We start from the raw sequence: 27,259 nt of genomic DNA, 5'->3' as shown, positions 1-27,259 counted from the left end.
AGAATACAGCGCCACCACGATACTGTAAGCTCTGGACTAACCCACTGTCCTTGCGCATCCGAACGAACCACGATCAGGCTCTCGGCTATTAGTAGAGTCCCTCACGGAGGTAAACTTCGAGTCGCGCATGTACCCCTCGCAATATCATAATATATTCTTTGACAAAGGTTATTAACAGACGACAGCCGAGCAGGGCTAACGACAGGTGGACAGGGGCTGGAGAGACACAACAGCCGAAGAGTGCTAAAGTAACAGGTGATAAATATCACCCGAGTACGCCGCGCCAACTTCGTTCACCTTCTCTAGACTGGAGGAACCCATTCTAAAGTCTACAGCACAGCATCCCACGACATCTGCAGCAGAAACAATAACCACGAAAAAACAAGTCTACCACAACATTCCTAGCTCAAATTCACTTGACCACACCCTGCAAGCCATCAAGTTATCAAGCAATCAATTATATGAGGTAATTTACCTCGCCACGGACCCTCAAGGAGTGGAAGAGCACCCGTCCACGGCCGTACTTTGCTGCACGCATCTCCACTCATTGCGCTGTACTGAGCAGCGTCTTACCCTCCATTGCCTCGCTACAGTTGCTGCTTCCACGCGTATCGTCATGGCTTGCCATCAAAATCGAGGAATACTTGGTGGAGCTACACGGTTGAAAAGCAACCATCAAAAGCCCCACGTCCCAAGTCATCAACATAGCAAACGCCATTCTCTCGCTCGGCCAAAGCACGATCTGATGATAACGCCGGAGCTGCAGCTATCCTTCATGGATTGCCTCCCCCAAGTGAGTAGCTGTGTTTACAACTGAATAAGCACATGTAGTGTGTTGTTATTGTTGCTGAGTATAATAGGCGTGCGTGTCCTATTACGACGCTGACAGGTGGATGCTTATCTTCGCCAAGTGAGGGTAACAGAGGATGATCCCGCGATCTTGCTGGACTGAGATGAAAGCAACTTGCTCCGCCATGTCCGAGCTTCAAACGCTGGTGTCGGAAATCCAGACCCACTGTGGCTTACTCGACCGAAGAGCGGGGGGGGGGGGTTACGGCCGCCTCCTTCGTGGATGATATCATGCGCGAACTTGGAGCCTTGACGGAGGTCGCTGGGGGAGAGTGTGTGTGGCGCCCAATACCAGCAACCAAGTTTATCGCATGGTGAGCTCTCTCACTGGCCATGTCCAAAATAACGCCTGCATCTATGGCGTCGTGGTGAGCATTTCGATGCTGAATAAGCGCGGAACAGCGGCGGCGGCAGTCCCCATGGACATGCTACCGACACCCAATGTGGCTCAGTTCTACCAATAGCCGCTGCGGATCGGAACTGCGACGCTGGCTGGGGGCTCTGTGAACTTGCAATTAGGTAACGAATTTACTTTCAAATTCAGATGGACTGTTCAGTCCTCTTGACGGCGCTTTACCGCATGCGCTCGAATCTGCAGGCTTCAAGGTTTTTCCTTTAACTACAGCTATCCTTCAAGGATTGCCTCCCCCAAGTGCTGTGCTTGCAACTGAATGGTCACACGAAGTACGCCGTTATTGCTCCTGAATAAGCTTGTCCTGATACGATTAGATGCTTAGAGCATCTCCAGCGGTGGGTCTTATCCTAAGACGTAACAGGGTCTTTGAGACCACAATTTTACAGTTGAGACCCGCGCAGACCAACTTACTTCCAGCGGTGAGTTCTAAAGCGAGTCTTATAAGTCCATTCCCGCATGTGAAAATTGCATTCAGTCTTGGTGTAATCTTTTAAATACGGCGACTCTTCAGTTTTGTATGGGTGGCATTAAGATTGTGGTCTTATTTTAAGACTCGAAAGCCAATCTATAGGTCCCGGTGAAGTTAAAACCTGCAATAGGACCTTCTGGTGGAAGCCTTAAGTCTCGGCCAAGTCTTAACAGCGTTACTTTTAGGATAAAACCGTGTTTGAGACCAACCGCTGGAGATGCTCTTATCTTCGCCAAGTGAGGGTGACAACGGAAGATCCCGTTGTTTTGCTGGAATGGGATAAACGGCACCCTTGTCCGAGCCTTGAACGCTGCTGTCGGCAATCCAGATCCAGAGTGGCTTACTCGACCAGATAACGAGGTTACGGCCACTTCCTTCGTGGATGATATCATGCGCGAACTTGGAGCTCTTGGAGAAGGTCGCTGGGGGAGAATTTGTGTGGCGCCTAACACCAGAAACCGAGTTCTCCACATGATGGACTTCCTATCGACCCAAGTCCAACAGAACGCCTACATCTACACCTGCCTGCAACACTGTGACGCCGTGGTGCGAGTTTGGACGCTAAGTGACCCAGCAGTGATGGTGGCAGTCCGCCACCGACGCCCGGTGTGACTCGGTTCTTTGATTAGCAGGCGCCGCGCTAGAGCACAGGGTACAGATACCTATCAATGCGAACAATATGAAGCTGAAAAAGGAGACTAAGTCATGGCAACATAATGGAAAGGTTTGGTCGGAAAGCTTAAACTGGTAACATACATGGCCGCGTTAAACGAAATGCTGCAACAACACGATCGAAAAGTATCCAACGAACGCAAGTCATCGTCGTGACCGGAGTTCGAGGCCACGTCGGGACGCGAAGCAGCAAACGCTTCGACGTCGAGACCGCACGCCTTGATGTGTGTGTCGCCGCAGGTTCAGCTTGATGACTGAAGCAACGTGGCGATGGCCGCGAGCGAACAACCAACGCGCCAGCTCTCTGGTCTCTGGTCCATTAGCCGGTCACGCTGTCGTCCACGAGAAGGAGCGCGTGGCAGGCAGTCAACATCGAAAGGTGTGTGTGGAGATCGTCTCGATCTTTGGCTGAGCTTAGCGGCGGACAGCAGGCAATCCGCCTGGCAGTGTCTCGCCGATTACGCGCTAGGGAGACATGCTCTACGCCGGCTGCAGTGTGTGGCAGTTGGAGGCGCAATGGGTTTTGGGGCGTGTGTCCCAGCAGTGAAAGTCGACTGGCGAGCGTCGTCGTGTTCCCAATTGGCAGCAACATGCTGAGGTTTCCTAGCGAAAGGCAAGATGGCACTGCCACGCAGGACTCGACTCGGCCTGCAGCGTCCCGGTGTCGGGTCGCGGGATCAGCTGGCCCAGGTTGAAGTTGTGCCCCTCGAGATGCGCTTCCCTGGGCTCGGCTCAACGGATGATCAGCAGCGGCGGCAACGAGGGCCAAGCGGCGATCACAAAACTAATGGATTTGGTCCCGCCCGCTCAGAACTCGTGCATGCAAGGGGAACCAGCAGCATTGCACGTCCGATGGGCGTTTTCCAACGCGCACGCCAGCCTCGCGCGAAGGTGGCGTCGCTGGCACCGCAGAGGCGACCGAGTCGATCGGCCAGAGGCTGTCTTAGTCTTGCACTGAACTGCGCTCGGCGACGGCATGACAAGTACGACAAGTATTGGTTGCCTTGCTATCGTGCTCATAAATACGCCTCGCCATTTGGCCCCAAGCAACCTGCGTTTTCTTGCAAAAAGCGCTGACATCGTCGGGCAGTGACACCGGGAGGTCACGGCCTGCGCCTCTAGCAGCAGGCTGCAGGCTGCGTGCGGGGCAGCAGCACTTAGGTCTTCCTAGCCATGCATCTCATGCATTCGTTCCAGCATCTGTGGGGCAAAGCTACACATGTAATGCTGTACCCAAATGGTCACTTCTTAGCGTCGGGTCTCAGATTGAACTTGAAGTGAGTATGGTCCACCGCCCGGTAACGCGAAGGTCGCGCCAGTTGGTGCGACACTCGTTTAACGTGCGGCCCATTGTTCGAGCCAATCCAGAGCGGTCACCACTGGAACGAGGCGGCGCTGCTTGCTCCATGACCAGCGCGCGCGCCACGCCAGACTCGCCGTAACCTGCCGCCATGTCGCTATCGCTTTACCGCCGCATCCTCCGCGTGGCGAGGACATGTACGTGGCCTCCACCAAGCAGCAGCACATTAGGGACCAGCCAGCCAGCCAGTTGGCCGTCATTCCGGTTCCTGTGTGTCCCATCCCCAGCGAGCGGCTCCTCATTCTCTCTCTGCCATGTCAATGCTCGCTCTTGGTGCTCGACCATAATGCAATGCAGGGGAAGGCGGCGCTGTGGAGCAAGATTGGATCCGCGCCGAGGCCAGGTACAGAAGCTTTGAGTCTCTGTCGTGAGGCATCAGGCCCGACGCAATGCACTCAATTCACTTGCGCGAGTGTTTGCGTTCGGCGGAGGAATGTTCTGGTGGTTAAAATGTGGAAAAGGTATCTAACCTTTTGCCGGAATCAATGGTGTGCAGGAGACGCTTTGAGGAGAACCGGTCGCTGAGGGATCCCACCGCGATCGAGGAAGCTGTGCGCCAGGGCCACAACCAGGTGGACGTGGCGCTGCACTACAAGATCTGCTACCCGCGGCCGCAGTACGTGGATCCGGGCACGATGGGCGGCGAGAGCGACTTCCGTCGCCAGTCGTCGCGCGCCAACACGCGGCTCGGCCGCCTGCACAAGAGCAAGGTGCAGAGCCAATTCCGCCGCGGACGTTAAGTGAAGAAGAGGAAGTTGGTGGGAGTGAATAAATATGAGAAAACTCGTCGTGGCAGTTGGAATTCAAAGGATATCGTACATGTATTGATTGAGGCCGATGCACGACGACGCAGCATTTGCTTTTTGCATGGAGAATGCTCGTTCGCGCTATAAATTATCGTTGCTATGCTACTGGGGGTGACGCTGGAGGGCGGCGCTGGCGGGGTGTGGGGGACGGAGCTCGTGGACTACGGGAAGCCGCGCTCTTGCATCTGAAGGCTTGTGACAATGAGAGGTCGGGCGAACGGGTGTGGGGAACGTCGTGGTCGGACTAGCCAGCCGACCGATAAAATAGACACCTCTTCTTCTTCTTCTTCTTCTTCTTCTTGGGGGTTGCAGTCTTGTTTTGCAGCGCCTCACAACGCCACCAGCAGCACCGAGTAGATGGAGCAGCGGTGCATGGACAAGAACTGCGGCACCGTGATGTTGAAGCCGAGCGCCTGCATGCGGCCGACGAGCTGCGCGCCCTGCTCCTCCGTGCCGTGGAGGTCGTAGAAGAAGTCGCTCGTGAGCCCCACGTCGTTGCGCTGCAGCTCGCGCTGCCACAGCTGCAGCAGGATCTGCGCGTACATGGGCACGCTGGCGTGGCGCGGCGGCTTCTGCAGCGCCTTGCTGCGCTGCTGCGCCTGCTCGTCCTCGTCCTGCGCCAGGATCAGCGCCTGCACGTCGGCCAGCGACGCCAGGCTGCGTGTGGAGCTGGACTTGCGCAGGCCGCCGGCCTTGGGCAGCGTCGACGAGTGCAGCGGGTTCTCCATCATGGATACAATCGGGTGGCTGGGCTTGAATGGAAGGCTGAAGTCGGAAACAGCGAGGAGGATCCGTGAGGCGTAACGACTAATACGTGCGTCGCTACAGAAGTGAGCTCGAGGCGGCGGATTCTGAAATGAAAGTGCAACGACGACATGTGTGCGGAAGGGAGAGTGCTGCTAACGGCGGTGGCTACCGCGACCGACTCGGCTTAGTGTAGATGGGATGCCTGGAGTCGGGTGCAGCAGATGAGAGAGCATCTCGGCGTGAACAGACGGGGATTTTTCGTGCATAGCCGCGGCGAAAAGAATGACTTGTAAAATGGTGCAGAGAAAAGGGCGCGGACTACTTACAAAGCCGGCAGACACAAAAAGCCGGCAGACGAAGTCAAGCAAAGCTTAACATGAGCAAACCAACCAATCAGATTCAATCAAATGACTTCATCTTTGTATACCATCTGGTTTTGTGTACTTTATATGCTTTATTGTGTACTTTATGCAACACACCGTGTGTTTTATGACAGTTTTACAGATTTGACGGGAGGGAATTTATCGTTGTTTTTATATAGGAGGATGGCATTAAGCATGTCGGCTTTGTAAGTCGTTGTCTGTATTCCAGAAGCCAATTCCCAAAAATAGGCCGAAAAGGGCCGCGAGCGAGGCATTCGCTGGGAGATCCGAGGGGCGAACAGACTGCGGCCACACAGCGGGATAAACCACAATAGACGCGAGATTGATGTGGAGGGTTGATGGACGTTTCTCGGTCGGGTGTATTCTATTCGAAGACGCAGCAGCGTGAGCACCAATGATTGTGGTACCTGCGCAAAACAAGCGAGGCTGGATTATTGCCATTGCAACTGAGCATTTCATAAGGCTGGTTGTCTCGTAGCAAATGCCAAGCAGCCATCTAGATGCGAACCCAATTGACGGGCTGGAATTTCGTTGTGCGAATTGATACGGACTAAAATTGGATAGTGAATGCAAGTCAAACTTTTGCGCGTGCATGATCGCAGCAAGAAGCGCACTCCATGCGAAGGTGTTGCGTCGCGTTAGGAAAATCTACCAGGTACGCACCCCAATTCAGTCGACGCAGGCCGTGACCTCCCGGTGTCACCGCCCGACGATGTCAGCGCTTTTTGCAAGAAAACGCAGGTTGCTTGGGGCCAAATGGCGAGGCGTATTTATGAGCACGATAGCAAGGCAACCAATACTTGTCGTACTTGTCATGCCGTCGCCGAGCGCAGTTCAGTGCAAGACTAAGACAGCCTCTGGCCGATCGACTCGGTCGCCTCTGCGGTGCCAGCGACGCCACCTTCGCGCGAGGCTGGCGTGCGCGTTGGAAAACGCCCATCGGACGTGCAATGCTGCTGGTTCCCCTTGCATGCACGAGTTCTGAGCGGGCGGGACCAAATCCATTAGTTTTGTGATCGCCGCTTGGCCCTCGTTGCCGCCGCTGCTGATCATCTGTTGAGCCGAGCCCAGGGAAGCGCATCTCGAGGGGCACAACTTCAACCTGGGCCAGCTGATCCCGCGACCCGACACCGGGACGCTGCAGGCCGAGTCGAGTCCTGCGTGGCAGTGCCATCTTGCCTTTCGCTAGGAAACCTCAGCATGTTGCTGCCAATTGGGAACACGACGACGCTCGCCAGTCGACTTTCACTGCTGGGACACACGCCCCAAAACCCATTGCGCCTCCAACTGCCACACACTGCAGCCGGCGTAGAGCATGTCTCCCTAGCGCGTAATCGGCGAGACACTGCCAGGCGGATTGCCTGCTGTCCGCCGCTAAGCTCAGCCAAAGATCGAGACGATCTCCACACACACCTTTCGATGTTGACTGCCTGCCACGCGCTCCTTCTCGTGGACGACAGCGTGACCGGCTAATGGACCAGAGACCAGAGAGCTGGCGCGTTGGGTTGTTCGCTCGCGGCCATCGCCACGTTGCTTCAGTCTTCAAGCTGAACCTGCAAATCGGATCGGCGGCGCACACATCAAGGCGTGCGGTCTCGACGTCGAAGCGTTTGCTGCTTCGCATCTCGACGTGGCCTCGAACTCCGGTCACGACGATGACTGCGTTCGTTGGATACTTTTTCGGTCGTGTTGTTGCAGCATTTCGTTTAACGCGGACATCCTATCGGGCCAGGCCATTTGTCTGTGTGCATCAAACCACTACCGCCCTCTACCTCCGCAATGCTAGCTTCGTGTATTAATAATTCTTCAGCTTTCATGATCTATATTCGCCAAGCGTGAAACGCCGCTGGCGTCCTCGCGTCATTAGGGCGCTTGGGGCTTATCCGGAACAGTTAGTTGAGACGGTCTCTTGGGGGTGGTCTCCCCACCACGCACCACCCACAAACCTCTATTCGATCGTCATGCGGGTGTTGGTGTGCAAGAACGACGGGTGCTTCGAGCTGGAGCCGGCGGAGCTGCGTGGCGTCGAGAGCTGGAGCGACGTCAAGATGGGGCTCGCGCGTGCGCTCTACAGCGAGGAAGAGCTCTTCGCCGTCGGGTCTGCAGACGACATCGCGTTGTACACGTTCCCGGACGGCTCCTCCGCAGAGGAGCTCGAGGGCCAGGTGTACAGCCTCGTGGAGCCCGACTCGCGCTGGGTGCTCGACATCTTCGGCAGTCCATTCCGCCAACGCAGCGACCTCAACCTGCAAACGGACCATGCCATCCGCGGCGTTCGTCGGGTCAGCGCTACGCCCTTCCAGCCTATGGAGATCCGTCGTGCGAGTGCGTTGCACGGAGTCCCAGCATCCAGTATGCCTATCTCACCGCTGGGCAACGCGGCGCATGGAGGTTTCCATCACGAAACGAGCGAGGAACAAGGCTCCTACCACGAGCCGTACATTCACATCGGCACGTGGGTCCCTGTCATGCTCAAGGAGAAGAAGTCGATCTCGCTTCGACCCACAGCGCAGTACGAAGACGTTCTCGTGACGACGAACCGAGCTCGAGAGTACATCAACAACTTTCGACGTGCAGGGAGACCGGTTACCATCCTGAGCATCCAGACGTGCACTTTGCCGCTTGCTGCGGCTTGTCCTAGCGCCATCTCGCAGCAAGGGCCTCAGATTTTGTATGAAGGCGTGTATCACCTCAACCCGGACGAAATGCAGCGAGGCTTCGTGCAGACTGTGCGGCTCTGGTTCAGCTTCGACTGCGAGCAGACCATCAGCGTGACCAAGGTGAACGGCGCGCTCGGACTCAAGCCGCTGCGTCAACAGGACGGGTGGATCGTGGTCCAGGCGCTGCCTGGCTCGCCGTGCTTCGAGGCTGGTATGCGTCGCGACGAGGTCTTCCTCACTCACGTGAACGGCGTGGATGTGTCGCCGCACTCGTTCCCTGCTGTCGGTACTGGAGCTCCACCGCAACAAGGGCAAGACACTCAAGCGCAGCCGAACAAAAAGACTGGCCAAGTCACGTGGCAAGACAGCGTCGTGCCCCTCGTGGAAAAGTGGGAGACCTGCATATTCACCTTCTTCTGATAGGCTATGGCGATCTTCCAGCAACTTCAACGTAACCAAGTCTCTATAAATGGCTACACTGCATCATCTCGTCAACCTTCTCCACTTCTCCTTTAGCACTCGCCGTCTTCTCTCTCTCTCTCCGGCAGCTAAATACCATTCCTACGTGGAGAAATGCCAGCGAACAGCAAGGCGCCAGCAGCGACCACCTCCGTCCGCGAGTTCAACAACATCCCGGCGCGGACGCGAGAGCAGCGCGAGGCTGTTTGTGACAAGGAGCAGCGTGAGAAGGAGCGCCTCCGTGCTCGCAAGGAAGGCTTCGTACGCGTCGACACAACAGCCGCGGGTAGTGCCATGCTGGTGTACACGCCTCAGAGTCAGGGGTTTATGAGTGACGCCGACCGCTTCCACTCGGACACTGCCGGAGAGGAGCGTGCAGCTCGCGAAGATGCTCGGACTCGCACCAAAATCCACCAGGAGCGACGTCGTCGAGAGGCTGTGAACCGCGACGTGCGTCGCTGGGAGGCCATGGACGCTGCTTCTGCGGAGGAAAAGCGTCGGTGGGAGGCGCTGCGAGCGTCGGGCTCGAAAGCTCGACGCAACAAGTGCGGCGAACCGTTCAACCCCGTGACACTGAAATACAACGACGGCAAAGATAGCGAACGACTTCAAGCTGCAGACGCCGCCATCAAGCACCGAGCCATGCTGAGAGCTCAGAACCTGCAGTACCACAATTCGCGCGAGGGGGTGAACCCCATCACGGGCGAGTCGGTGCGGCGTGTTCAAACGAGAGACCTCCTCCCACCGCCACAGTAAGATGAGGTTAATTGATGAGCAATACACACTGAATTCATGCGCAATAGTTCTCAAACTAAACAGTGAATGAGGTCCGACGGTCTTCTGATAGCAGTGTGCGTAGAACAATGACCGCTTGCAGTGCAGTGGGTCGTTCCGAGGCGTCGTAGCTCAGGCACCGCTCTGCCAGCTCTCGAACTCCCGTCGGGCAGCCAAGCGTGAATACAGGATGCAACTTCCCAGACGCCACGAGGTCGAGGATCTCCACTTCGCTCATGTTCTGCCTGCCGCTCACCACGCCCTGAATATTCTCGTAGGGCAACGAGTGCGTGTCGATCTCCGACAGAATCACGCCAAACGCGTACATATCGGCGGCAGGGCTGTAGTCTGCTGCGCCCGTGATCACCTCAGGAGGTAGCCACCTCTCTTCTCGGAGTGATATGCCAATAGTCGGCATGCTGGGGAATCCTTGCTGCTCTATCACGAATTCGTCGAGCCGAGCACGAAGTTCTGGCGGTGACGACAGCAACACACTGTGAGAAGTCAAGTCACGGTGTATAAGTCGAGGAGAGAACGCGTGCGCATAAGCCAACGCTTCGGCCACGTCGAAGGCGACTTGCAACTTCCACGCACTCTGTGAACGCCACGATCGTAAGTCGTGACTGGCACCGTCAACGCTAGCGAGATGTGAGCGTAGATCCCCTCCCTCCATGTACTCATAGAGCGCCTCCAAGCCGTACATACGACTCCAAATGATGCCCACGAGAGCGACGATCCGCGGATGATCCAGAGTCGCAGCAAGGCGAACCTCTTGAGCAAAGCGTTGTGTCTCCGAGGCTTCATCGATCGATTCTTGCTGTAGTCTCTTGCAAACAAGGAAGCGTGAGCCACGGAATCTCGTCAGGAACGTCACGCGATTACTTCGAGCTCGATGTTCGCTTGTCAGCTTGCGGATGTACTCGAGATCGTCCACATTCAGGAGCAACATACCGAGTTCGTCATCGTAAGGGAAGGCGTGCTGGTTTGGAACTGCTTCAGCATCAGAGTCTGGAGCAGAATATCGCTCTGCACTGAGTGCGTGCGTGTATGGAGCATTTTCGGTCGGACTGATGAGCTGGCGCTGCAAATGGATGATCTCTGGCTCGGTGTCGGGCTTTAAACGCTCCGCGCGATGACGAAGACATCGGAAGATGAAGATGATGGCGAGGATGACGAAGAGCACGATGACTGCAGCCATGATCCCGGCGATGAGCGCTTTGTTGGAAGATGAATCCTCGTTTTCGGTCGAGTTGGTGATACCGGATACACACACGCTGAGTGTACTGGAGCTGGTTTCAAGCTTCTCGGTCGTGTTGCAGACCGGCTCACCAAATGAATCCACTGCGAAATCGTCAAGATCCTGGAGAAAGCTGAACTGCGTCGAAGTGAGTTCCACACCAGCAAATTTGTTGCCACGCAGGTCCAGCTGCTGCAGTGATTTCATATCGAAAATTGTCGATGGGATGGAAGTGAGGTTGTTGCCCGCAAGATCACTACAGTTTTGTGGAGTTTGATTGTTAGTTGCTCAGGAGACATAGAAGCAATGGTACAATTTCACGTACATTGTGATGAGGCTCGGCAAAGTGCCGTCGAAACTCCCGATACTGTTAGCGGACAAGTTGAGCGTTTGTAGCTTCGGCAGTTCCAGATCTGAAGGGAAGTATCCGTAGTAGTTCTTGGACAGATCTCTACATCAACACCAATATCGCCACAATCAGCAACTTCCTCGCAAACCGGTCGAGCATTTCTCAGAAAACGTCTTACAAAAATTCAAGATCACTCATGGCCTGCAGGTCCTCTGGATAACTCGTCATGAGGCAGTTGGAGATCGTCAGGTTAACCAGTCCAGACGGCAACGACGACACGAGGATCTGCTCCAAGCCGAGGTTCGCCAATGTTCTGCAGTACACCAAGAAAATACTTATCTACCTAGTCACTCAACCAGAGCAAAATAGTCTAACATACACTGCCTGTAGCTGTGTATCAGCCGCGAACAATTTCTCCGGAAGCTGCACTCGGGCCACTTTTCCACGGACGCCAAAGACACTGGAGCCCCCAACCAGCACGACCCCCGTAGTGGACGTCATAAAGTCAAGTGGCTCAATGTGTTGCAGTGCGTCATTGGACTTGGACGGATGCTGCGTCGTCAGGTTGCCCGCCACCGCCAATTCCGCATCCGCAGCGGCCTCCTGGTCACTAGACCAGCCCAACTCCTGCTCACTTGGCTCCACGTCGCTCCCGAACGGGATCAGGAACGTGTACGTGCTGAAATCGATGGCCCCATTGGCTGCAAAGTCGTCCGGCCCATTGGCGAAGCACTCGTAGGTGCAATAGTCGTCCGCCGTGCAGGCCCCGAAGGTGGAGAGCGAGGTGACGCACTCCGCTTCGTCCCCGGCAGCGTACGCGACGCACGGGCGGCCTTCAGCGCACAGAGAATTGCACTGCGACGTTAACGCGGTCTGGTTGCGGGTGCACAGCAACGAAGAGGACGAGGACATGCGTGACTTGGTGTCTACCGGGTCAATTGCGTTGTGATACACAGCAGCGATATATTGATGCGTCGCGTGAGGAAATGGGTTCGCTCTTATGGGTTCACCTTGAAGATGGAACACGGACGTAGAATGTGGCAAATATTCGCAGATACGCTTCGTGCTCTATCAATCCTACATTGCCCCATCAAAGCGCCTATGCCGTCGTAGTGAAGACTTGTGTTGGCAAACAATGGAGTCATTCCATCTTGTACTAAGTAACGTTACATGTACTTGTGCTGGTAGGACAGCTTTTAGTCTCGTACCCCTGGGGGTACACTGACGGGGGGGTACACTTTCTGCCCAATCCCACGCCGTTTTGGAGCCCTGGTCGTTACGCCAAGAGCAGGTCGTTTCCAGGGTCTGGTCTCTATTTGCGGCACCCAATCCAACCGCCCAATTGGCCGCACTAGCCCAAACAACTGCGCCGAGTCGGGAGTCGACACGGACGTGGAGCGGCATTTGTGATCTTCAGCAGGAGGTGCCAAGTCAATTTCCGCTCGCCCTCGCCGCGCGCAGCCCCCACAGTCAACAGAAAACATGGAAGATGACGCCCCCGTGACTGGTGCGTCCTCCATCATCAGCTGCTAATGACAAGATCCCGTGGCTCACACTCCGTCTCTTCTTGTTGTCTATGCAGAAATCGCCGAGCCCGTCGTGACGGAGGAGGCGCCGCCCGCCGAGGAGGAGCCTGTCGCGGCCGAGCCCGCCCCCGCCGAGGAGGTCGCAGAGCCCGCCCCGGCTGCAGAGGAGGAGCACGCGGAGGAGCCCGCGGCCGAGAGCAAGGAGGTCGAGGCCGACGCCAAGGAGGAGGAGGCCAAGCCCGAGGCCGACGCCAAGGACGAGCCGGCGCAGGAGGCGCCCGCCTCCAAGGCCGACGAAGACGAGGTGAAGGCCGCTGAGCCCGCGGCCGAGAGCGTCCAGGACAAGGTCGAGGTGCAGGCGCTGCCCATCCGCGCGTACCTGGACCAGACCGTGGTGCCGATCCTGCTGCAGGGCATGTCGGCGCTCGTCAAGGAGCGTCCGCCCAACCCGATCGAGTGGTTGGCCGCCTACCTCATCAAGAACAACCCGCAGGGCCCCAGCGGCGCCGAAGCCAAGTAATTAGATCACGCAGGTTCTTTTTTAGCAAGACAAGGCAGCGATTTAAGAGACGGACTGCCCTATGAGGTCACCTCGCCTCCAACACCAACACATATTTGCCTCCTTCAACGAATATACACTTGACAAAGTAGAGAAAAGTGCATGTGACTTCGATTGGTACCTCTACTGTAGCTGCTTGAAGCTGGCTGCAAACTTCACCATCGCTGGTGCGTCTTCAAGTGTACTTGTCCTGTTGACTCCTCACTTCCGTTGTTCGTTATCTAGCTAGCTAGTTGTCGCCGCCGCGCCCGCGGCCACGACCGCGACCTCCACCTCGGCCACGTCCGCGGCCTCCATCACCACGTCCGCCCCGGCCGCCAGGGCCATCGCCACGCCCGCCGCGTCCGCCCCGGCCTCCGCGACCTCCTCGGCCACCGAAGCCGCCACGAGCTCCACGACCACGTCCGCGGTTGGCTTGGCGGTCTGTTATTCATCGCATACGCATAGATAAGAGTGAGCATAACCGACATGAAACGAGCATTATTGCTCTGCATCGTCTCAGCAGACACCCACCGCGCTTGCTGAAGTCTTCCTCGTTCACCATGTCCAGAATCTGAATAGCACAAACACAAACACAAAATGCGCATTAGATACCACCACTACAATTAGCACTTGTATCTGTACCCACCTCGTTGGGCACGCGAATGTACTTGATGGTGTTGCCGCGGATGTAGCACTCGGGCATCTTCCAGAAGCGGTCACCGTCCTACAGCAGCATAAAAACCCGGGGTGTTAGGAGCAGAGCCAATTACATTGAGAGCAGTGCGCGCCGCACCTTGGACGTGCAGATAACCTCGCGCAGGTTGACGTTCATCCAGGTGTCGCAGTTGACCAAGTGTCCGTTGTACGTGTCGCCATTCTTGAGCTCCACCAGCTGCAGCAGCACAAGCATCAGCCGCCTCTTAAACAATACAATGTCCGCTCCCCAGCCTCGTGTGGACTTACCATGGGGTGGCCCTGCGCCGTCTTGAGCAGCGAAAGCGGCAGCTACAGACATCGAAGAACCAAGATACGTTAGCGCCGCTGCAATAGCTCCGGATCCAGAGCTCGAGAGTGGGTCTGCGGCGGGTAGACGCTTCCTCCGTCAGCACGGACCCTTCCTCTCTCGACTGCGCCGCATGAGCAGCGCGCTACGTACCATGTCGTCTGTGTGCAGGCCCAAGTGTCTCCGGCCGATAGCTCCGTGTGCGCGCTGTTGGGCAAAGTGCCGAGTGCCCAAAATATGGTGATGCGCACCTTATTTTGGGATCCGCGAGAGTCCTTGAATAAGTGTACAATACGTAAACTTAGGCACCCACAAATAACTGATTATGCCACATTAAAAGTTCATTTCTGAAGGCAAATCGCGCCTCTCATTGGTCTCTCTAATATCTAGGAGTCTTGGTCAATCCCCCCACAAATAGGGTAAACCCGACCCGTTTCCACTATTTGACTTGAGTTCTCTATGTCGACGCTTTTTGAGCCGTGTGGGTCTATTATTTGTGGGAAACGGGTTTGATCTTGTTTGTGTCAATCACGCTGTTTGCGGTACGCTCCCCGGTTGGCTAGGCGGAAATTTGGGGAAAGAAACGGCACGGCCAAAAACCCTCACTTTGAAATTCAAGCAACTGGAAGAAGGTGCGTGGTGCTGCCAGTCAGCCTCCTCGCTGCCGCTGTATGGCGTTGGCGCTGCATGTAACAGGCCTGCAAGGGCTGCATCTCGATGCCCTATCCGGGTCCCACACTGCCCATTGGCGGCGGCGATCCGAGGGGGAGAGGAGAAGTTGACCTTGCGCCCACAAAGTCCAAGTGAGTTTGGGATCCTAACTGTCACTGGTTGCTGGTGTATCTGCAGTCAATAACATCATGTCGGACGAAGTGCCCCCCACCCCGGACACCGGCAGCAACAACGACGACAAGAAGAAGGCCGAGGCCATCACGATCCGCGTGAAGGACCAGTCGGGCGAGGAGACGTTCTTCAAGGTGAAGCCCAACACGAAGATGGAGAAGATCTTCTCCGCCTACGCCCAGCGCAAGGGCGTGCCCGCCAGCGCGCTGCGCTTCCTGCTGGACGGCACGCGCATCAGCGGCGACCAGACGCCCAAGATGCTGGAGCTCGAGGACCAGGACCAGATCGACTGCGCGCTGGAGCAGGTCGGCGGCTTCCGGTGCTAAGTCCGTTGTGTGTGATAAGAGAGAGAAGAGAGCGAGTTGTTGAAGAAGAAGAAGAAGAAGAAGAGAGAGGACGGCAGCAATAAGGAGGAGAAGAAGCAACTCGGCTCTCGTCGGTGTCCATTCGCAGCAATCTTCACGTCCTTGCGAGCTGGGCTGGCAACACATGTGCTATGACGTCGGGTAGCTTGCTGCCTTTGGAGGTGCTGGGCCGGTCATTCCCAAGCGTAACGCGAGGACTTGCTCCTCCCGAGACGACGAAAGAGCCGGCCGAGTACATGCAGTGGTGACTCCTCGACGCACTGTTGAATGCAAGCCCAGCACTGTCTTTCATATGCAAGATCGACTTTTGTTGTTATTTTCTGTTGCAACAGTCTAGTAGTGTGTGTCTGTGTGTAGTTGTCGGCTCACGGGTGTTTCCTGAGCCACGACGGAGGGTTCACGGGGATCGTCACCAGGTCCGTGTCGAACAGTTCGATGAACTGCTCGTTCTGCAGCCGCACCTTGCTGCCGGCGAAGCGCCGGTACTCCTCGAAGATGGACGACAAGTGCCAGCCCTGGATCTTGCGAAGGCAACCCACCACCGCGCCTGCAATAGAAGAGCATCAAGGTGATAGTTTGTCAGCCACCACTGTTAAAAGGAGGCTGCACTATTATCCCTTCCTTTACCCGTGCGATCGCGGCCGAGGTGGCAGGTGATGTAGAGCGGGTAGTTGGACCGGTCCAGGATGATGTCGAGCGCCGCGAGCACCGTCTCCTCGGACAGCGGCTCCCAGGACTTGCGGCGGCTCTCCATGCGCGTGTTGCCGCCCAGGAAGACGAGCTGGATCTCCTGCTCCTCCACGAAGCTCTGGAACTGCGGGTTGGGCTCCTCCAGCGCCAGATAGATAATGGTGCGCAGGTTGAGCCGCTCCAGGAAGGGGAAGTTGAGCTCGTTCGGCTGGCCCGAGCGGTACAGGTCCTCCTCGATCATGCCGTAGTTGACGGGCGGGATGAAGTACGACATGGCGCCGGCTGCCTGGCCTTGGATGCTGGCTTCGCTAGGTGCGGGCGCTTCGGGCACCAAGGAGGTCGATTCTGGCACTTATCAGAACTTTTACGATACGAAACGGACAATCTTAACTTGAAATTCATGTCAATTCACTTCATGTTTGTATGTACAAAATCATCGGGATTCTCTACTGGTTATTTAACAATTTCTAACTTCAGCTTTGATGTGTGCGTTGCCTGGTGTGCCTAGTGTTGCAGTGGACTTGACTTGACTTCGTCTAATGGTGGTGCCTCATGCGGCCCGCACACTCTGGGTGTCGTCACTGCCGAGCGTCCCGTCGCACGAGACGTGGTGCAGCTTGGGCATCATGCCGCCGGCCACCGCCGCCTGGATGATGCACTGCACGCCGCGGGCGCTCAGGAAGTTGTCCTCGAGGCCGAGGAAGCGCATCTGCGGGCACTTGGCGCTCGAGAGCAGCTCCACGACGGGCGCCACGCAGTTGTCCGTGATGATGTTGCCGCCCATGCATAGGTACTTGAGCTGCTGGCAGCGACCGGCGCGTAGAGCAGCCATGATGCGCTTCAGGCCCGACTCGCCGATGTAGTTGCGGCGGATGTCCAGGCGTGCCAGCTTGGGCAGCGACCCGACCTTGAGCAACCACGCGACGTCCACCGTGCCCACGTCCGAGAAGCCGTTCCCTCCGAGCAGCAGGTCCTCCAGGTCGGGGCACGAGCCCTTGACAAGAGCCGCGCACAGCAGATGCAGCGCGTTGCCGCGGCACGTGTTGGTGAACACCGACACGAGGCGGAGACTGGTGAGTCGTCGGCAGGCGCCGAGCTCGATGCCCTCCGCAAGCTGCTGCACCACTTCCTCGCCGGCGTTGTCGTGCGAGATGTCCAGCTCGCTGCAGCCCCAGGCGTGCAGTGCGGGTCCGGCCTCTTGCTGGTCACACAGCGGTTTCATCGAGTTGAAGACGGTCAGGCTCGTCAAGTTCGGGAACTGGCACAGCAAAGTGGCGGACGGCTGCGTCGGCACCGCCGCGGCGTGCAGCGTGTAGGCGAGCTGTAACTGGCGCAGCTCCACCTCGAGTGTGAACACACAGCGGGGCAGCACGCGGCGCGCGAAGCGGTTGAGCTGCATACACCGAATGGTCTCGACACCCGGCAGGAAGGCGAACACTAGGCCGAGGATGGCCTCGTCCATGATGAAGAACGCGGCCTCCTCGTTCATCCTGGCGGTGGTGCGCGGCGTGCACGTTGAAGTGGAGCCGATGCACTCGGCGCGCGGCCGCTTGATCATCAGTCTGGAGACACCGAACGGGGTCATGGAGCGGCACTTGCGCTTGCCCAGCTGGGGCACCGCAGTGACGGATCCGTGGCCCGACATGAGCGCGGCCGCGCGGCGGCGCGACACGGCGGCCTCGTGGAAGCTCAGCGACACCAGCGACTGCAGGCGGCGGCGCAGTGTGTTCAGGTCCCGGTACTCGTGGAACGAGGCCGCGCGCGAGTACAGCGACAGCTCGATCCGCTTGGCCAGCGACGGCGTGCGCGCGTCGGCGCAGGTGCCGGCATCCACGCGCTTGCTGCGCGTCATGGCGATGATGCGTTGGACCATCAGGCGGCGCTCGGGCAGGTCGGCGGGCGACTGCCAGTGCGTCAGGTCGGCCGTGTAGCGCTCGGGCAGCAGGCCCGCGGGTAGCGTCACCTGGCTGGATCCCGATCCGGAGCGCATCGAGGACGCGGCGCTGGTCGTAGAGGCCTGCGTAGCGTTAGTAGTCGTGGTAGTAGTAGAGGAGGCGACGGCGGCGCCGGCAGCTCCGAATGGCAAGTGGGCGGCGCCGTCCTCGTCCGCGTTGACAGCCGTGTCCACGCTGAGGTTGGCCCAGGGTTGGCGCGCGGCCGCGGGGTCCAGCGTGCGCGGCGTGGCCCCGCTCTCCGGCAGCTCGACCGCCGGCTTGGTCACCAGGCGGGCCGTGGCGGGCGTGAGCGCGCCCTGGCGCTCGGACGAGATCTCGCGCGGGCTCTGCATCTCTCCTCTCTCGGACTGTCTAGATGGCTGGCTGGGTGGCTGGGCGGATGGCTTCCTTGCTTCACTGTTCCGCGGAGTGGTGCAGGGCCTCTACGGAGCGCAGCTATGGCCCGGCGAAGTCAATTGAGAAGTGAAACCCTGCCACTGCCGCCGTGAGTGCCCGTGGGCTGCTGCGTGCGGAGACGGGGCCAGAATTTCCGAAAAAGCGAGAAAAAGCGCGATAACGCCCGGCTGCCCCAACGGGCGCCTGCGAGAAACCCGGAAATTCCGCCTTCGATGGTGGAAGCCATACTTTTGAGTTGGCGAAGTGAGTGCTGCTGTGACGTTGACCAGCACGGGCGTTGAGCGCGCAGTCTCGCATGGGATCGTCGCGCATAAGACGGAAATGGTGCCGGTGCCGCGGCTGCCGAGGCCCACTGCTCACCAGCGCCGGCCGATAAGAAATAGATCAAATTTCAATTTCAGCATGCATGAAGCATCCAGCGGCGCGGAGACCGTCGATGATGCGATGGCCACGGCCGCGGATCGGATACGGGCGAGGCCACGGCTCATTTGGCGCCATCTGGCCGCGCTTCCTTCGCGCGGAGCTCACGCCGAGACCACCCAGATGCTGTGTGTAACCCGCTGTTCCGAGCCAAGGCATGAGTGGTGGAAGGCTGCATTTTGAGGTTGGTTTCGCTCCGAGGCGAGTTCTCGGCGGCGTACTTGGTCCCACTGGAAGCGGTACGTGGCGCGCGGTAGGTAGAGTCCGCGGCGGCGCTCAGCTGGCCCGGAGCCCAAAAACTGAAGCGGCCATAGCTGATTTAGGGCCGGCGCGCGTGGGTGGCAAATGCCGTGGCGTGCGAAACCGAGGGCTTCCACGGCGCGGTCAGCTGGGCGAGAGAGCGCATGGCGATGGGGCTTATTCGCGCAGTTTCGCCGGCGGCGCGTTCAGACCGCAACATGCAACAGCGAGCGAGGACGGCACTGCAGTGGAGACCGCGGAGACAGAGGCCGTCTCGCTGGTGTATAGGCTCTCCTCGCATTTTCCCAATGCGAGCCGGACGTCGGGCGGAACCAGCGAACCTTCCTGCCCGTTACAGCACCCGCACCTGTCAACCGGCCGTTGACAGCGAGCAGCTCAGCGGAGTGACCGGGCGCGATTTGCGCTGCTTGTTTGGTGCTATCCGCCGCGCCTTGGTGCTGTCCGCCCGCCCAGCGCAGCGTTTCTCAAGGCAGGCCGTGGGTGGCCTTTTGCCAGCTGCTGGCTGGCGGTCACCTGCGGCGATGTGTTGGCTGCACTGCAGGAAGGACGGCGGTCGTCTAAGCGGGTAGTAATCCGGCGTTGATTGGCTGTGCAGATGGAAATTCAGGGTAGGGGGAGGCGCTGATTGGTCAGATGAAAAGGATGTTTTGTCGCCTGACTACCGAAATGTAGCCATGCAACACCGGACTCGCAGTCTTTGTACAGGTTGAAGTGGCCTTGACTGGTGGCGCTCGAAGCTCGAAGGACTTTGTCCTGTCAGTCTTGCTTTATCGGGCTTGTGGTGGTCAAGGTGCTATTACAGTTAACGACTCGAAACCACCGCCAGGGCGCCGGTAAGCCGCGGGGTTCTGAGTGTGGACAATGGAAATTCGCTACCGTACGATTGTCTGAACGGGAGATTCCCCGTTCCCATTTCATTTCTGGTCTGTAGAGTGAGGACCTTGAACAATACACTGAGTGAGCTCCATGTCGTATGACTTATCCAACGCAACCAGCGGAAGTGTGAGCGGTAACATAAGGACTTACCAATCTTACCTCAGGCGTAAGGCTAATAAGCTTCGAAATATCTCTACTGAGCTCTCTATCCTTTCACGTCACTTGGGCGTCCCTCAGCCGCTTCTTCATGCTTCTTCAGCGCTAGAGGAGTTCATCACAGCACGTAGTGTTCAAGCATGGAGTCTACGACGGCGCGACGCCCAGCTTGCGGAGCCCATACTGAGCGCCGGTCAAGTCGGCGAGGTGGTTGGTCGGCCATCGCGGATACTGAGACCAAGTCAACGTGTTTCAAATTTCATTTGATGCACCACGGTTTCGGTATCGGATATTAACCCCAACAGGCCCCGGATTAAGGACAAATAAAAGGACCAAACGTTAGAGGCTTATGCTGGTATTGATTTTGCGAGATACACCGTATTATTGCTATGACCAGAAAGCCCTTGATTCGTTCTACAAGGGGGGTGCCCTGCACACAGTCCTCTGTTGTCCATCAGGGTAAAAATGCAGATCGAAAAGTGTCATATATAACATATCACATTTCGGTTTTTGTCCTTAATTCTAGGACAAAAAGCGCACATTGACTTGATTTCATTATGTGGATACAGACGTTACACCTCTCATACAGTCTATGTACTTGTTACAAATGACACCTCATACTTACCCGGGCGTGATTACACTCAATACAAACGCCAAGTCTATTTTGGTCCTTTTTTGCGGTTTAAGGACAACCCCCCGGAAAGTACATCGTACTTGAGCGGATTTTTGTTTTGAAATCAAGGACAAAAAATGTTGGGGTTAAGTGCGTAGCAACGCTGATCTAACCCCTAAAATCCGTATGGACCAATTCGTCACCCAAGTCAGCCTTCGGTGCCCTCTGATTTGAACGTCACGCCTGGCCTAAAATCCGCAGGAAAGGCTGTGGTAGCTTCGAGTGGTACCAGCCACATAATTTATGGGGTGCTTGTCGAGATCTCCCTGATAGTTAACTTTTGCGTGTACATATATTCCAGTTTACCAAGTTATGTGCACGACAATCGTATTTTCAAGGGGATATACACAACTACGGTAGCATCTTAGTCGTAGACGTCGTTCACTCCTAAGGGTCAGTTGTAAATTGACCAGTAGGACACTGCCATTTCTAACATATGGCTACATTACACATGACTTTATTTTTAGGCTCTATTCCGTTTAAAACAAGGCTTTCCAGGAGATGGCGAGGAAACCGACAAAATTTTCTAACTTTTGGGGTCGGAGGTAGTACGAAATGCTTTTTGAAGCAAAATGGACTGCTATTCCAGGCTCCACGAAAACCAGTCCTACTGAGTTCTGCCCAATGCTGTTCATCATTGCTAATTCTTGATTTTTGCCGCAATCGGCCATTAACTGTAAGTACCCCGAAGAACTCATATGATGATAAAAACTAATACACGACGGGCATTATGCGCAAAGAAAATGTAGAACCGAAGCTGCTTGCGTTGGGACTGGATTTTGTTGCCTGAAAAAAAATGTCGGATCGAAGCTGAATGCATTATGCCTGAAAGTAGGTGGAAGTTGTACCATATTCGCTGCCATCCTGAAGATACTTCGAAATAATAGTGTAGTTTACCATGTTTAGAATTTCTGCAGCTCCTTTTTTAAAATTTGAAAATGAAACACCATATTTTAGATTTGTAACGCACATTTGTCCAGTTTCTGATTGCTGCGAAAAACACTTGAATTTTGTATTATATAATAAACCCTTCCACTAACGGGACGTAAAGTGTCAGCAAGGAATCGCAAAATTGCTTCACGAACTTTTCTTTCCCCTCTACCACGCATTATATTGGTGTTTCCAAGAATGACCTACTAGTACATTCTTATATTAATTAGTATGACCAGCCACTAAATCATATTTCGTTTTAGATATAAATGCATATTTGTGTGCGCTCGTCCAGCTTCTTCATTTTCTGCTGCTGCTCGCCGCACTGCCGCTCCAATATGCGGACTCGATCGTCCAGAACCTGGGACCGGACCAGGGCCGCTCCGTCGTACGCTTCTTGGGAGGCCATCCCCTCTCGGACCAAGTCCTGCGTCTCCTTTAACTTGATCCGCACCTCGTCGTCAATCAAGGAGACCAGCGTGCCCGCGCGAGTGTGCTCCGTCAGTGCGTTGAGCCGGTCTTAGCAATCTTGGACAGTCTTGTACCCGTCGAAAGTCCCTAGGCGAGTCACCACGGCCATGATGTTGCCATGGTTGTTGCTGGAGGTAGAAGTCGGCAATTGGTAGCGATGTTAAATGATTAATTAGTTGTTGTGGCTACATGTTGAAGCGAATACTACTAGTTGTCGCTAGCGCGACGCCGCTTACGACATCGTTCACGTTCCTCCTCGCGATGATATTCACAAAGAGTGATCAGCCGTCCATGGACTTGTGCGCGCGGATTGCGGCATCGTCGGCAGAGCGCGGGGTGTCGAGTCGAGTCGTAACTCTCCCGTCGGGCACTGTCGAGGTCTCGATGAAGCTGGCAGGTCTTGAGCACGCGGCCACTATCGAGAACGACACAAGGGTTAGTGCAGCGAGCGGCTGCCGTGCATTCTGGTGCGTCTTGGCCTTCATCGGTAGCACTTGAGCCTTCACCGCTTGTACTTGAAGCACCGTCAGCGTCTTGAACCGTCAAGCCTTGAGCTGTCGGAGGTGCACGCTGGGCCTGGCTATCCGCTCTGCGCTGCCATCTCCTCCTGACGCCGCAGACGCTCAGCCTCCATTCTGTGCCAAAACAGGTCCACGGACTCCGCACGCTCATCTTTGCTGAAAGGCGCCGCGTCCCAGCTCTCCAGCAGCGTCGTGGCCGAATCCCGAAATAGCTTCGACAGCGTGCTGGTGTTGTCGCCTTGCACCAGCTCGTTCATCTCCGAGCGTGTGGTCCGGTAGCTCGCCCCCGCAGCGCCAACGGCTGCGTTCGCGTGGTGCCGGAACCGAAGGTGCCTGTCCGTAGCTGTATTGCACGCGGTATCTTCGATAAGCTTGAGCCTCTGGCGTGGCATACCAATCAGGATATACTTGAGCTACATATTCATCTCGTCCATTGGGAAGCCAGCATCGCGCAGCTCTTGATACACCTCTTGAAGCCGTATCTGGAATGTGCGCGTTGTAAATCCAAGCTTGCAAAGATAAAAACCGTCCCAGACGGTAGGGTCATTACCAAATGTCAATCTTGGAAAACACCAAGTTGCCGTCGCGATCGCGTGTGGTCAGGGCGTCACAGCAAATACATAGCACGAAAACCAATTAGTCGAGCTGGTGCTTGCGAAACCACGGCCCACGTGCTCCACCATGAGCGTGTTGACCACCACAGCGAGAACCATTACAGCTCTAGCAACCATCGCCGAGAAAGTTTCGCGAACCCCAGTCGCTGATGCATCCGCGGTGTCCATAACTTGGCTTCATGTCGTTAAATTCATCCCCGTTGTCATCACTATCACTGTCGATGTCACTCTCTACACTGCCTTCAGTGCTATATAATTTGAGAGCCCAAGCTTGCTATAACTGTCTGAGTTCAATAATTTACTAATATTTAAACCAAATATATGTATAGCTTGAAACCTGGCGATCAATCACAAAATACATGTATTTCGTAATATTCTATGGTATGTTTTAAGCAATTTAGAGAGTCCTTTCAGTTTGATTTGCTAAAAATGTTTTCGCCTAATTAAATAACTCAGTATTAGCCAATTAGATCAAGAATAAAATTCAAAATGCTTTTAAAATAGAGTAATCTGGATTTTTAGGAGTAGAAAGCTATTGTTAATATCGCACTTCGTCAATATATACGTTTAGCTAAATGACCGCACTCTGAAGCCCTTGACGGATGATATAAACAAAATGTAGGTAGCTGACATCCAGCACGCAGTGTAAAGCGAAATCTTATCATAAAATCTTCGTATTGGGGAAATTGACGTTTTTACGTTCAAATTAGTGCGGTTGCAACATATAAAAACGCGTTTAACGGAAAACGCGAATTTGTATACCGCATACTGTTGAATTGAACACTTGTCAAATTTAGAAAGATATACAAATAGGAGGGGGGGTATACTACCAAAGTAGGGCCGACACATTCAAGTCTGGATATTGTGTGTAGAGCTAGCTACGTTCTGCAAAACTTCTTTGATGGCATCCTGCCAACGTATGTACTAGTCTTCAAACCATGGAGACATCCATAGATTGCGCAGAGTTTGTTCACAACGCCTCTCATGCCGTTAGATGCAAGCAGAACTTGGACCAACAACCAAAACCATTTTTCTTTGGGTACCTTACGGTAATTTTGCATAAAGTTGCAAAAATGGCAAACAGTACCGAAGACAAGTGTCAGTTTTTAAACTGTGATCTTTAAAAAGATAAAAATAACCGGATCTTGCTTGCCGTAGTTGACAAAGTAATACTTACACGGAAAATAATGGGTGATTTTCAATTTCAAGACATCTCTTAGCCAATAAAACATGCTAAATTTCACATACATTTCAAGAAAATCATGTGTACTCAACATTCTATACGGTTTGGTTGAGGTATACAAATTGGCGTAGGTACAGTAGCTTTGTGTACTGAGCACATTCTATCAGATTTGAGAGGAGGTATTCAATTCGGGAAGTGTACGCTATTTGGCGCTATCCGTTATTTGGTGAAGTACGTGGACAGTTTTTAAAAAATGTTGAAGTCATAAAATAATTTGAGCCAGAATAACAAACCACGTTTAACCATAATAGTTACTAAGCTTTTAGAGATATACTCATAACCTGTTATGCGAGATGATACATCGCGTGGCCGCAGTAAGCTCTCCGGCACAAAAAATAATTAGCAGTTATTTTGAAAAGAAAAGAAAACTCCAATTTCGAGTGGCTAAAATACACTGCTCTAATGTGATATCTCTCATTGGATAATGCATCAGCATCAGCGATTGGTGAGGTACAAAAAATCTTAAACATGACAGTCTGTCGAATATCTCTTTTTACTTTTTTGAGAGTATTTTACTAAATGTGATTATTATTGATGACGCAGCGGGTTCAAACCTCACACCTGTAAAACAAAAATCAATTATTAATTATTAGGGTGTAGAACTTTATTTCAATTACAGCTCTGTTGGAGCAGTTATGGCCTGTTAGGATATCTGCGAAGTATGAAGAAAGGCCCAACATAACCGTGAGCTACAAAAATATAAAAGCCCTGCTTTAGGCAAATCAACACGGATGCATGCTGTAATTTGGGTGCTAATCTTTAGGCCGTGTTCGACTTGCATCCAATCCAGTTGTTTTAGGCCAAATGCAGCCGGATTTGCTTCATCCAGCTCGTTTGCGACCTGAAACACCCAAGAAGCGATCCAGCTCGATAAGCTCAAAAGAGCTGGATTTGAAATTCAGGTCTAGGCAAAATTATGAATCGGGCTGGATAAGCCTGCCTTTTCTACGTGCCTTCCAAACCAACAATTTGTCCGAAACCAGTCCTTTTTGAATCGAGCTCGAATGGTGTGTGCAAGTCGAACACGGCCTAAAATAGGCAAAATTATGAATCGGGCTGGATAACCCTGCCTTTTCTACGTGCCTCCCAACTTGGAATCCAAGGGGAGTGGTTAGAGCAACCATAAGTATGGTTGCTTTTAGCCATTCTGAGACATGTATGGTTGCTTTTAGGGATTTCAAAAATTCCGAGCGTAATTTAAATGTCTAAATTGCCATTAAGCCCTTAGGTACGCAAATCACGCTAAAGTGCGCTTCTGATTAGCTACGATGCCATTAAGTACGCCACCTCACAGCCGCTCATTTTAAGAATCGCGCTGCTGAACGGAGGCCACGTGGGGCACGCACCTCTCGCGAATCAGTCAAGCACCAAACGGCGAGGGGGGGCCGATGGCTCCAGCGGGGGGAGCCATTATAAACGGTAATCAGTATGCTCCATGTTGGTGGCAACGAGAGTATCTACGTGCCTCACATTTTGTTTGAATTCTGTCGGTATGTATTGTTTAGGCCGAAAGCTGCGGAACGTAAACGAGGAGCTAAACTACATGTACGCCGCTCTCGGGATTGAAAAAGACGACGACGAAGACGAAGACTTTGTTCTGGATGAGGAGGATGAGGAAGACAACGGCGACGAAGAGGCGGAGGATTGCTACCAAGAGGAGGAAGACGAAGAAGAGGTCGATGATGACGAGGAGAGCGATAGCGATGAAGAGGAGGGTGACGATGATGAAGAGGAGGGTGACGACGATGAAGAGGAGGGTGACGACGATGAAGAGGAGGCGAGTGACGATGAACAGGAGCCAGACGACGACGGAGAATCCAGCACAGAAGACGAAGCAGAAGCGGGTAAGACTCGTTTGGATTCTTGTTGATACTTATTGAGTTGAACTGATAATGTATTGTGTATTTTTTTAGTTTGTTTAGAACGCAGGACACGCAAACAGAGCCCCGAGCCGAGAAAGAAAGCCACAGCACGCAAGAAAACACCAGGTATTCTCGTTAAAGTCGTTTTAAGCAAAAAGTTTGCGCTATCATTAATATTGACATTCACTTTGAAATCGATAGGTACCGCTCTGGCTAAATGCAAGCTTTCTGCTGGGGATGAAGCCCAATCTTTCGCGAAAAAGCGTAAGGCGGAGCTGCAGCTTCACGAGTCTGTCGACGCTGATTCGGCCCCACGTTTATCCAAGCGGAACAAGCAGTACATACCGCAGAAGCGATCAAGCAAGCACCTTGACGAGTTGCGGGAGATCAACGAGGAGCGCGAAGAAATTATCAACCCCGTTCCGCCCTTTACCCCAGCAATTATCAATAGTTGGAGCAAGTTCAACGCACACTTGAAAATATACAAGCAGAAGCACCACCTCAAGTTTCGAGTACGAAGCTCGGAGACACGAAATCAGTACAACAGGTATGTGTGACCTCTGTTTGATGAGAAATTTAAGTTATTAACGAAACCCCTTTCATATGCAGCAAGCATCGGGACCAAATCCCTTCACGTTTTAATTGGAGTCACAAGGTCCTCCGCTGTACACACGGTGTTTCGCATGCGTCGCGCTCCAAGGGACATCGCAATAGAAAAGGCAACTATTGCGGG

At 54.5% G+C, this 27,259-nt stretch overlaps 11 protein-coding genes across 11 annotated transcripts; 6 read left to right on the top strand and 5 right to left on the bottom strand.

Annotated features, from left to right (window-relative positions):
* Nucleotides 1-3,779: 3,779 nt before the first annotated feature.
* PHYSODRAFT_355016 (hypothetical protein) lies at nt 3,780-4,570 on the top strand. Its single transcript, XM_009532890.1, has 3 exons — nt 3,780-3,902; nt 4,063-4,108; nt 4,262-4,570. Exons 1-3 carry the CDS (start codon nt 3,857-3,859, stop codon nt 4,503-4,505), a joined length of 336 nt encoding a protein of 111 aa, XP_009531185.1. The 5' UTR covers nt 3,780-3,856; the 3' UTR covers nt 4,506-4,570.
* Nucleotides 4,571-4,900: 330 nt separating this feature from the next.
* PHYSODRAFT_316790 (hypothetical protein) lies at nt 4,901-5,302 on the bottom strand (the record flags this gene model as incomplete). Its single annotated transcript, XM_009532889.1, has 1 exon — nt 4,901-5,302. The coding sequence occupies one exon, from the start codon at nt 5,300-5,302 to the stop codon at nt 4,901-4,903; it is 402 nt and encodes a 133-aa protein (XP_009531184.1).
* A 2,360-nt stretch (nt 5,303-7,662) lies between these two features.
* Nucleotides 7,663-8,781, top strand: PHYSODRAFT_510805 (hypothetical protein; the record flags this gene model as incomplete). The annotated part of the gene is made up of 3 exons (XM_009532888.1): nt 7,663-8,166; nt 8,215-8,643; nt 8,704-8,781. The coding sequence occupies 3 exons, from the start codon at nt 7,663-7,665 to the stop codon at nt 8,779-8,781; spliced, it is 1,011 nt and encodes a 336-aa protein (XP_009531183.1).
* A 153-nt stretch (nt 8,782-8,934) lies between these two features.
* On the top strand, nt 8,935-9,576 carry PHYSODRAFT_514536 (hypothetical protein; the record flags this gene model as incomplete). Its single annotated transcript, XM_009532887.1, has 1 exon — nt 8,935-9,576. The coding sequence occupies one exon, from the start codon at nt 8,935-8,937 to the stop codon at nt 9,574-9,576; it is 642 nt and encodes a 213-aa protein (XP_009531182.1).
* A 55-nt stretch (nt 9,577-9,631) lies between these two features.
* Nucleotides 9,632-12,092, bottom strand: PHYSODRAFT_335489 (hypothetical protein; the record flags this gene model as incomplete). The annotated part of the gene is made up of 4 exons (XM_009532886.1): nt 9,632-11,087; nt 11,157-11,282; nt 11,359-11,493; nt 11,560-12,092. 4 exons carry the CDS (start codon nt 12,090-12,092, stop codon nt 9,632-9,634), a joined length of 2,250 nt encoding a protein of 749 aa, XP_009531181.1.
* A 456-nt stretch (nt 12,093-12,548) lies between these two features.
* On the top strand, nt 12,549-13,324 carry PHYSODRAFT_355015 (hypothetical protein). The gene is made up of 2 exons (XM_009532885.1): nt 12,549-12,687; nt 12,763-13,324. Exons 1-2 carry the CDS (start codon nt 12,663-12,665, stop codon nt 13,224-13,226), a joined length of 489 nt encoding a protein of 162 aa, XP_009531180.1. The 5' UTR covers nt 12,549-12,662; the 3' UTR covers nt 13,227-13,324.
* Nucleotides 13,325-13,441: 117 nt separating this feature from the next.
* On the bottom strand, nt 13,442-14,996 carry PHYSODRAFT_347058 (hypothetical protein; the record flags this gene model as incomplete). Its single annotated transcript, XM_009532884.1, has 6 exons — nt 13,442-13,688; nt 13,779-13,818; nt 13,894-13,971; nt 14,041-14,139; nt 14,211-14,252; nt 14,988-14,996. 6 exons carry the CDS (start codon nt 14,994-14,996, stop codon nt 13,495-13,497), a joined length of 462 nt encoding a protein of 153 aa, XP_009531179.1. The 3' UTR covers nt 13,442-13,494.
* Nucleotides 14,997-15,098: 102 nt separating this feature from the next.
* PHYSODRAFT_355014 (hypothetical protein) lies at nt 15,099-15,744 on the top strand. The gene has a single exon (XM_009532883.1). It carries the CDS (start codon nt 15,111-15,113, stop codon nt 15,417-15,419), a length of 309 nt encoding a protein of 102 aa, XP_009531178.1. The 5' UTR covers nt 15,099-15,110; the 3' UTR covers nt 15,420-15,744.
* A 79-nt stretch (nt 15,745-15,823) lies between these two features.
* On the bottom strand, nt 15,824-18,435 carry PHYSODRAFT_316783 (hypothetical protein; the record flags this gene model as incomplete). The annotated part of the gene is made up of 4 exons (XM_009532882.1): nt 15,824-16,005; nt 16,086-16,434; nt 16,714-18,165; nt 18,214-18,435. 4 exons carry the CDS (start codon nt 18,433-18,435, stop codon nt 15,824-15,826), a joined length of 2,205 nt encoding a protein of 734 aa, XP_009531177.1.
* Nucleotides 18,436-22,074: 3,639 nt separating this feature from the next.
* Nucleotides 22,075-22,958, bottom strand: PHYSODRAFT_303161 (hypothetical protein; the record flags this gene model as incomplete). The annotated part of the gene is made up of 2 exons (XM_009532881.1): nt 22,075-22,334; nt 22,523-22,958. The coding sequence occupies 2 exons, from the start codon at nt 22,956-22,958 to the stop codon at nt 22,075-22,077; spliced, it is 696 nt and encodes a 231-aa protein (XP_009531176.1).
* A 3,903-nt stretch (nt 22,959-26,861) lies between these two features.
* PHYSODRAFT_512606 (hypothetical protein) lies at nt 26,862-27,083 on the top strand (the record flags this gene model as incomplete). The annotated part of the gene is made up of 1 exon (XM_009532880.1): nt 26,862-27,083. A coding segment is annotated over one exon (222 nt), but the record flags the coding sequence as incomplete, so codon positions are not given.
* Between the last annotated feature and the right edge of the window lie 176 nt (nt 27,084-27,259).

Source organism: Phytophthora sojae, assembly GCF_000149755.1.
Source record: "Phytophthora sojae unplaced genomic scaffold PHYSOscaffold_6, whole genome shotgun sequence".
Classification (NCBI taxonomy): domain Eukaryota; phylum Oomycota; class Peronosporomycetes; order Peronosporales; family Peronosporaceae; genus Phytophthora; species Phytophthora sojae.
The sequence above is the reverse complement of the archived record's forward strand: the minus strand, read 5'-3'. Positions and strand labels throughout refer to the sequence as shown.